The 10,000-nt window shown below is 40.3% G+C and overlaps 1 protein-coding gene across 2 annotated transcripts in view; it reads right to left on the bottom strand.

The window, feature by feature from the left end:
• LOC138031223 (small RNA 2'-O-methyltransferase-like) overlaps positions 1–7,683 on the bottom strand; it is a 14,581-nt gene extending 6,898 nt beyond the window's left edge. The window contains exons 1-3 of one of the 2 annotated variants that reach the window (XM_068878911.1): positions 7,317–7,683; positions 4,044–4,239; positions 3,199–3,259 (exon numbers count right to left, since the gene is read on the bottom strand). In XM_068878911.1, the coding sequence (XP_068735012.1) occupies positions 3,199–3,259; positions 4,044–4,239; positions 7,317–7,523 (464 nt within the window). In that variant the 5' untranslated portion in view covers positions 7,524–7,683. The remainder of the gene's footprint in view (positions 1–3,198; positions 3,260–4,043; positions 4,240–7,316) is intronic. The other variant, XM_068878904.1, reaches the window with a different exon arrangement.
• Between the last annotated feature and the right edge of the window lie 2,317 nt (positions 7,684–10,000).

Raw genomic sequence — 10,000 nt, 5'->3', positions numbered from 1 at the left:
ATGGGAGACATACAGGGAACAATAATTAGAAATGCAGGTAACAAGGCAAGTGAAAGTTCTTGAGGAACCAAAGGTTTGGATAGTAATATCTAAGGGCAACATAATTTAGAATTCACTAAGCACACCGAACAAAATTTGCATACAGCCACAGGCACAACCGCTCCCATGGGACCAGACTCACGTTTGACAAATCTTTCTTCTGAAGCATGCGAGATGCTTGAGGGTGCGACACCAATTTTTGCTTCCATGGTCCCAACCACTGGTGATTTCACGCGCAACGTCGATACTATGGTTAAACAAAAGCTAACAAGTGCTGACATCTTCAACATTAATGCAGCTGTTAAATAAATGAAATTCTTAGACATAAAGCGGAACATTCCAATTAACAGTCCCTTTGCATATCTATGGCTAGTCAAACGCATTCTCTATTCGGTTGTTGTCGCCTTTCATCAGGCATAGCAAATGACTGGCCAAGTAGAAAAACATCTAGTCAAAAGCCTAAGGACGCATTTGTTTTGAAAGCAAAGGAAATAAGAGAGGATCAAGATCTCAATTGCAGTCTCGGAAAACCCATGACATGTTTGCTGACTGTGACTTGAGCCCGCTGCATCTAGTGCACTGCTTCAAGGTAATTCTGCTGTTGTTAAGTAAGAGCCCACACAACATGAAGTATCACGTTTTGATTTGGTCTCTTAGTAACCGCAGCGCAGTTTCAACTCATGGCAGAGGTCTCTTTTCCCGTACTCGTCGCCAGCGAACGCACAAAGAAAAGAGACCTCTGCTAGCAAGGAAGTAAAGATAATGAAGAAAGGAAAGAAGAACAGGCAGCTTCTGAAGAAAGAATGTGGAAAACTTTCTGTCGCATCTCCTGTCAAACTGGTAGAGAAGAAAAAGTCTTACCTTAAGAATGCAAAAAGAGTTTTCCATCAGAAACAAAAGCAAGACAAGGCGAAGTCGCTGAATAGTCTCATGCAAGCAGACCCAGAGAGTGGCTATGCAAGTTTTATGGAAATAATAAAAGAAGACCCGGATAACACCAATCCGAGGATATAAAGTTTCTGGAGGATCAAGGGAAAACAAAGACGCCCTTTCGTTTGAAAACATCACTGAGGCAAGTAGTTTCTGGAAGGCTATATGGGAAGAGAGATCAGCCACCCCAAATACAAATCTGAACTGGTTGGAAGCTGTCAAGGAAGTGATAACCAAACTAGTCCCAGCCCCCACTAAGCAGAGTTTCGAGTTAAGCAAAGAGCAGTGTGCAAACATGATCAAGAAAAAGCAAAACTGGAGTGCCCCGGGTTCAGACCGGGCGTAATGTCTTCACAAAGGGATTGCAACTAGCTTTGAAGTTATTGGTTGCGGAGAAAAGGATTATCCAGAGTGGTTCACTGGGGGAAAAAAACAACCCTGATTCCGAAACCAGGTGTGTTCTCCAGTGAGAATCAGAGACCAATTACATGCCTTAACACCCAGTATAAGTGGTTTACATCGCGTTTGCTATGCCGTATGGATTTGCACTTGGACAAACACGGGTTACTAGAGAGTGAGCAGAGAGGTGGCAGGATAAAATGCAGTGGCACTATGGATAACCTGCTGATAGATAAGAATGATGGTCTGCCAACATAGTTGGAGTGCAAAGAGAGACACGAGCATGGCTTGGATCGATGTGTGAAAGGCATTCGATTCTGTCAGCCACCAGTGGTTGGTTGAGATGATGAGGCTCCATAAATTCCCAGCATGGATGTGTGAAACGGTTGCTAGGTTACGTAAGAGTTGGAATACATGAATTACAGCAATGGCCAAGGAAGGTTGCAAGACTTCAGACATCATCCACTTAAATAAAGGGCTACCACAAGCTCACACCCTGAATCCGAGGCTTTTCATGCTTTGTATCAACCCTACATTGTATAGCGTGGATGTTGAAAGCTTCCGATTGGAGGGGTACGGAATGTTAAGACCTGTTGTGGGCAAGATTATGCACTTGCTCTATATTGATGACTTGAAAATCTTCTCATCTTCACAGAGCAAGCTAGACAGAGTGATGAAGGCAACCAGAAGAGCCATGGAAGATATCGGGCTAGTATGGAATGAGAAAAAGTGTTCTGTAGTTCATGTCAAGAGCTGTTCACTAAGCAGTGACCAAGGTGACACAGTAGGGGACACTCGCGTTATAAAGGCCCTAAAAGAAGGAGACAGTTACAAATTTCTAGGAGTGCTTGAGAACGCAAAGCAGGAAAATGAGCTGGTGCTGTATGGAGCATCTAAAGTATATCTTCAAAGGCTATCCCTTATCTGGACCACTCGTCTGTTGGATTATCACAAAAAGTGATTGCCTCTAACCAGTATGCTTTACCAATCCTGGCGTACACCATGTCGACGCAAACATGGCCTCTTTCCGAATTACAGCAACTGGATAGAGAAAAAAAGAAGGTAATCAAAGAAAGCAGTGGCACCCATCTATTAGAGGCCTGAGGTCTGTCGAGTCTGAGTACAAGGTCACTAAAGTGAAGGCCGCTGTCAAGCTCTTCTCGAACCAAGATGATACTATGTCCATGGTTTGAATGTTTGAAGAGAATTATGTTCAAAAGGAAACACAAACCTCTCAAAAAGAATGCAACGAAATATGCAGCCAAGATGGGCATTAAAGTCTAGAGCTCACATACCCTGACCCAGAGGTCTACAACGAGGTAGGAGAGATGATCAAGGTAGGTAGTCGGAAAGGAATGGAGGAAGAAAGAACAGAGTAAGAGAGAACAGGCGATACGAGACCAGCACTGGCAAGGGAAGTTCTTGGTGGGCAAATGAAGACCTGGGGCGGGTTCCTGAAAGGTGTAATTTAACTCTATTCCGGGGATAAATGTGCCGGAATAAGGTACATTTATCCCTGGAATAGAGCTATTAAATCTTTCAGGAACTGGCCCCAGGCAAATAACTGTTTCAGTTGGCTTCACTAGTGGAGGCTTGCCCCCACGCATACTATTGTGGGCACCTTTGAGCTATATAACCAACTACTTCCAACAAAGCTGTACCACCAAAACAAAACAGGAACACTTACTACAATGGATGTTAGTCCATTCCACTCCCATCAATTCAGACAATTGCTAATACTGTAAGAGGTGTTTGATCGACACAATGAGCCAGTATAGGGAAAGGAAAATGGGTCATGTAAAGAATTATACATTGTAAATGATAACATACAGCTCAATGCAAGCAATCACATCAAAATCAACAAATCTCTCATCTGCTTCAGAGACTGAACCTAAAACAACAAAATACAAAAAGGAAAATAACTACACAACACAACTCAACTCTGGCTTTGATTTTAAAATTAATGAAAAGTAGCAATAAATATGACTTTATTTTCATTATGATGTTTAAAAACATGTTTAAAAGACGTATACATGTAAAGGTTGCCGTGAGCTTCTGTGCAACAGCTTCAGTGTTTTGCTAATTATCGACACATAATTCAGGAGGAATTCAAGCAATATTATTTTTTAAGAACATTAATTTCGTCCATAGCAACATTGTGAGCAAGTTTTATCGAATATTACATGAGTTGAGGAGCATCTCAGTTAAGCAGCAACTTCAGCAGTTGCGAAGAAGGCCTGAAAAAACACCCAGGCTTGAACTGGCTTCAAATCCATGTCAGCCCCATTCTTCATCTAGCCTGACTGGATATTTTTCAGGCATTTTTCAAAACTGCTTTAATTTAAGTTACTGGTTGTTATGATCGAACTGCAAAATAACCTCTCTTGATGATAACAGCGACAATAAATAAAAACTACATCGCAAATAAATTTTACAGACTCTTGACTACAAATACTTTTATTCGAGGAAAGCAAAACATATTTGACACACCATAATACAAAAAATGACTGGGTAGGGTTGTAACACTACAAATCCAGCCTCCCAGGGGGTCATGATGATCTCCCACATCAGGTTTAAGCTTGAACGCTTAATTTCATAATTCTATCATTCATTTGTGGAAATAATATCATATTCTCAAATGTTGTTCTTAGGTGTGAAAAAAGCTCAGTACATACCTTGATACAAGGAGACTTTGAACGGATGACTGCGGGGTCTCAGATAATCTGATATCAGAGGTTTTATACGGAATTCATTCCTCTCTAAAAGTTCCCTGTCAATATCCACACCCACCACCTCTTCCAAGTGAGTCAACTGCTCTTGACTTATTAAAACTTTCACGAGTTTTGCCTCAGCGCACCCAAAGTCAAGTACCTGAAGATGATAATGGTTTAAAAAGATTATTATGAATAATTATTGAAAGGCCGAAGTGATCCTTGGTTGGTGAAGTACTGCACAGGCATTGCAGACTGTCATGGGTTCGAATCCCGCTGAAGCCAGCTGAACTTTCAGATGTCTAATTACCGGTAGATAACAGACAATTACTGAAATTACCCCTTTCTTCTATTACCTGCACTTCAAATATACAATTGTAAACATTTAATTCATGAATTCAATATTACGTATTATTAACTAACAGGTCAGTATTTTCAATAACCAGCTCCTGTTCCAGTTGGTGACCACAGCAATGACCTCCTGTTCCAACTGGGTGACCACAACAATAAAAGAATGAATAAATAAAATAATTTAATGTTGTTGTTCCTTTCACAAAGGAAAGGTGTGTTATATTAGATAACAGGGACCTTAAGCAATGTACAATGACGGCTACGAGAATGCTGTCTAAAAATATTATTTCCTGTTACTGTGATAATTTTGTGATTACTCCACATCGCTTGGTATGGAAAATGTGAGTCCACATCCCAAGAATAAAATTGGTGAATCATCACACTGTGGAAGTTTAGAGAGAAAATTCATCGTGAGGTGCTTTAGTCCTCCGTGGACATGACCCCAAATTTGATCATTTCAAGTCGTTGTCAAGACGAGAACGGCAAAAAAATTTATCAAAATGTAAAATACAAGTGCAGGGCGTGCAAAACTATTGTTTTTGCTAATTAAACCTATTGTTTTGTGTGCTTAACGGTCCCTACTGGTCTTGCACCAACCACATTCTTTAAAATAAGAAAAACTCAGAACCCTATTCTTTGAAGATGCTAAGTGGATTTTTAATCCTTTCTCTCCTAAAAGTAATACTACAGTGTATTTTGCTCTAACAGCAGGCGATTTTACTTGCCAATGGGGCCGCTTCAGGGATGAACGGGTTAACAAGATCTTGGTGACCACTCAAAGACTTTGTCTCCTTTAACCCTTTTAGTCCTGAGAGTAAGTCACTCTACTCTGACATATTAAATTGCAGATGATTTTACTCATAAATGGGAGCAACTTCAAGGATGAATGGAGGTCTGGTAGATTAGTTAACAGTTTCGTTACTAACCCTATTCTTTCAAATAAAAAACTCTGTGAACACTACCCTTTTGAAGATAAAAGTGGATTGTTAAGCAATAGTTAGTTAGGGTCATAATTTATATAGATGAAAGAGATCAGTGATCCTCGCACTTATCTTAATCTAAACAACGGTAGTGGCTTCATACAGCTCAGTTGGTAATAAGAGCATTAGATTTACACAGACATCCCAGAGGTCATGGGTTTGAATCCCGTTCAAGCCATCCGAATTTCCAAGGTGTCTGTAAGAGACAATTGCTTCAATTGTTTAGATTAGGCAAAAAGATCACTTCTGTCTTTCATTTATACCCCCGTGCTTCAAAAATATACACTTCATTTCATTTGTTGAGTCCTAATCACAGTTGTAGCAATTGAACCCAACAAACTGACCTGCTTTCAACTGAGTAACTTCATGGCTCAGTTGGTAGAGCATTACCCTGACATCACAGAGGTCATGGGTTCGAATCCCATTCAGGCCACCTAAATTTTTCAGGTGTCTGTAAGAGACTAATATCTTAACCATTTAAGCAATTCTTATCAAAAAAGATTTGGTAATGCAAAGCCAGGCAAAAAGTAACGATCAAAACCGACGGTTCAGTTCAGCAAAGTCCCAAAAGACCTACTGAGGTGTTTTAGCATTTCTGAAAAAGTGTAGAAATAAGTTCGATTGTTTGGTGAATGAAATGCTTTTCATCAGAGACCTAAAACCCACTCTGAACGAGCAAAGCGATTCAATTCGCGCAAAAGTATTTATATAATTAGCTTCAAACACTGTATGCTAATTTCTTGTTACACCTCGCCGCAAACTTTGTAATTTTTATTTCTCCTTGACAATGGCGTCATGAAGACACCGAAACGTCGGTTTTTATCGTTAATTTTTGCCTGTATTTAAGCAATTAGAGCTTAAAAATTTAATGATTAGATAAGTGCAAGGATCACTTCTTTCTTCGTCTTATCATAAATTGCTGCTGAAATAGCAAAATGCAGGAATATTTTAAGACCCTGAGAGTTGGTATGTCCCAGCCAATAAGTACCCAGTGTGACAGGTAAGCTGCAGCCTTCTCAAAACCGGCCGGTCGACGGCTCAATGAGCCGCCTCCTCAGAAAGCTTGACCGTCTCCTTCCAGTCAGAAAATGTCGGACAACACATTTTTAGCTCGAACGTGAAGTCACTGGAGATATTATAAAAGCTTGAAAAAAGTTTGTTTCACGTACAAATTCGCGTCCGCAATATTTTTTGGCCTCGCGCACATGAAATGTTTATTTAACTAACATTCCAGTATTTATTGTCAGACTCCAAGCAAGTGTCAATTCCATATGTGAAATTTCATCACTTTAAATCCCCCAGATTGCACTAAATTGCATCTGTGAGTGTCTAAATTTAAAAAATTCCCTAGGGGAGCATGCCCCCAGACCCCCCTAGAAGCTTGCGTCCTTTGGGCACTCGCTTGGCCCGGGGTGCCTATACCACCAAACCGTCTCCGCCTTCCTTATGACCTGCTCCCGAAAAATATTTTGAGAAGGCTGAAGCTGTAGTCGGTAACTTCAACAGTCAAAAATTCCCGCAAGGAAAAAATGAAGATACTGTACACTGCAGCTACTACAGGATGCATACCGCTGTATCTTCAATATAGGGAAGATATCGTTGATGTCACCTATTGTCATTAATGTGCCAACCAGAGCCTCATTGGTTGTCGCAACAAAAGGTCTTTAGCTCCTGTGGTTGGTAAATTTGAATATTAACAAATTAAAGCAATGTTTGTAGCTCAGTGGTGATCTAACCCGAAGGTCGTGGGTTCAATTCCCACCCTGATCAGAGTTTTTCTCTTTCCTTGTGTGGGCCCATTTCCATTAGTAGGGCTAATGGTTCATATGGGGGTAGAAAAACCAGCACTTCACACTACACTCTAACCAGTTAAGTTTGCAAACAGATATCTTCCCTCTCCGGATACCTTTTTCGCTTGGTGTTTCTTTACAAGCTCACAAACGGCAGCGTATCTTCGACGGTAAACTGGGGGATCAAATTTCGGACCTTGGAATGCTTCCTCAGCCTCTGTCCGATGTCCGTGTTCAAATTGTTTCTCCAATTCACTTTTAGTTTCACTTTCATGTTTAAGCCCAGCAGAAAAGTTGCCACTTGTGGCCTCGAGAGCATTCATTGCTTCACATTGCTTACCACATTTTGAAGTTTCAAAGCTTCACTCCAACTTACATAAAACAGGAAGTTTTCAGTTGAAGTCACAGAAAAGTTGAAAGATGACTCGATAACTTTTCAGTATTTCAAACACCTTGCCGCCATTTTCCCTTTTGGCGGGAGGTACTTCATGTCAAGCCATCACATAGTTGTCCACCCATCATATAGTACATGTAGTAGCCGGAGTACATGTAGTAGCCGCAATACGTGAAGTAGCTACAGATAGTAGTAGGTGTAGTAGCTGTAGTACGTATAGTAGCAGTAGTAAGTGAAGTAGGTATAGTAGCTGTAGTACGTGTGGTAGAGGTAGTAAGTGTAGTACCTGTAGTAGCTGTAGTAGTTGTAGTAAGTGTAGCTGCTGTAGTAGATGTAGTAGCTGTAGCAGGTGTAGTAGCTGTAATAGGTGTAGTACCTGTAGTAGCTGTGGTACCTGTTGTGCGTGTAGTTGTTTTAGTACGTGTAGTAGCTGTAGCAGGTGTAGTAGCTGTAGTACGTGTAGTAACTGTAATAGGTGTAGTAGCCGTAGAACGTGTAGTAGCTGTAGTAGCTTTAGATTCGTGTAGTAGCTGTAGTAGGTGTAGTATTATTTGGGACAAATTATGTAGATATAACCACGCAAAGTAACCATGGACTACGCATGTCCACTCTGGCGTCACAAGAGTCACGCTGGGTGAGGAAGTGCACTGCTCGGAATATATGCGAATCATGGCGGAGCTATTGTAGCACCCGACTTTAAAAGGAGACTACGAACAAAATGATACATGAAATGAATCATATATTGAACTGCGGTGAGCATAGAAAATCAGGTGAGGCTATGATCCTCTCAGTTATGAACACAATTTTAGCAATTGCTTACAGAAGCCTCAAAAATCCAGGACTTCAACAGGTTTGAACCCGTGACCTCGCAGTATGCCACTGCGACGCTCTAACTCTGAATTGAACTCTGAAGACACTGATGTTAGAAGCTGGTAATTTGTGGTTTTAAATGTTCCAATGATGAATGATCAACGAACGATATGATTTTTGAAATGAATCATATATTAAACTGCGGATATCATGAAATCAAGTGAGCTATGATCCTCGTCTGGATCCTCGCAATTTTAGAAATTGCGTAGAGAAGGTGCAATGCTCTACCAACTAAGCTATGAAGCCTTAAAGTTGGGAGCAGGTCAATTTGTTAGGGTCATGTGTTCTCGTGAAAGGAATGAATGAAAGAAATGTAGAACTTTAAAGTCGGGCTATATACGAAAATGAGACTGGAAATGATCTTCGCACTTTACTAGACAATTTTCTATCTCGTGAATTTGTTATATATTAGCCCACGTCACGGTGCAGCAAACCACCTTGAGTTTGTAGAATGCCATGGTTAAGATGTGCCCATAATTTGGGTATACAATAACCGTGTTGCACTATTAACGTTTTAAAATTAAAATCACCGTGTAATTTGCACGGGAATAAAAAGCTCCTTCCCATTGTGTGCCATGGTTAACATATGCCCATTCTTAATTTTGTAGAATGCCACGGTTGATATGCCCATAATTTGGGTACACGATAACAATGTTGCTCTATTAACTTTTTTTTTATTAAAATAGCCGTGTAATTTGGACGAGGAATAAAGAGCTTCTTCCCATCTCGTGGATTTGTTTTCTATTAGCCCATTTCTCCGTGGCAGTTCCATGAAGGAAACTGTCTCAGTTATGTTTGTAGAATGCTATGGTTAACATATGCCCATAATTTGGGTTTAAGATAATCAAGTTGCTCTATTAACGTCTTTTTTTAAAATCACCGTGTACTTTGGACAAGGAATAAAGAGCCTCTTCCCATCTCGTGGTTTTTTTTTATATTAGCCTCCTTCTCCATGTAGGGCAACCGTCTTAAGTTTATAAAATGCCATGGTTAACATGTGCCCACAATTTCGGCATACGATAACCATGTTCCTATACTAACACTTTTTATTTAAAACACTAAGTAATTTGTTCAAAACTAGAAATAGGAATATATATACTCTTGCCATCTCGTGGATTTGTTTTATCGCAGCCCACTTTTTCGTGTGGTTTCGTTACTGTATTAGGTTTGTTCTATGCGACAGCTAACATATCATATGTCCATAATTTGGGTTACGATTTTCATTGTTGGTTTGTCTTCGACTTGTCAATTTCTTCACCTCTAACAGTTGTAGAATTACTTTGAATGATGAAACTTCGGAATCACAAGTCATGGCTAACGCACTTCAGAGCAAGGCTCAAGCAACTGTTGACCAAGTACAGAATACATTTTTGCACTTAAAATGTGATAAAAGAAGCGAAGTACAGTATCTACTCGAACAAGCGCCGCCCTCGAATAACCGCCGCATTTGGGACAAAAAAGCAGATAAGTTTCAGCCCCAAATAAGCGACGCGGACCCAATGCGGTGCTTATTCGAGGAATTTCGTCAAATTAAAG

Source organism: Montipora capricornis, chromosome 2 (genome assembly GCF_036669925.1).
Source record: "Montipora capricornis isolate CH-2021 chromosome 2, ASM3666992v2, whole genome shotgun sequence".
Lineage (NCBI taxonomy): Eukaryota > Metazoa > Cnidaria > Anthozoa > Scleractinia > Acroporidae > Montipora > Montipora capricornis.
The sequence above is the reverse complement of the archived record's forward strand: the minus strand, read 5'-3'. Positions and strand labels throughout refer to the sequence as shown.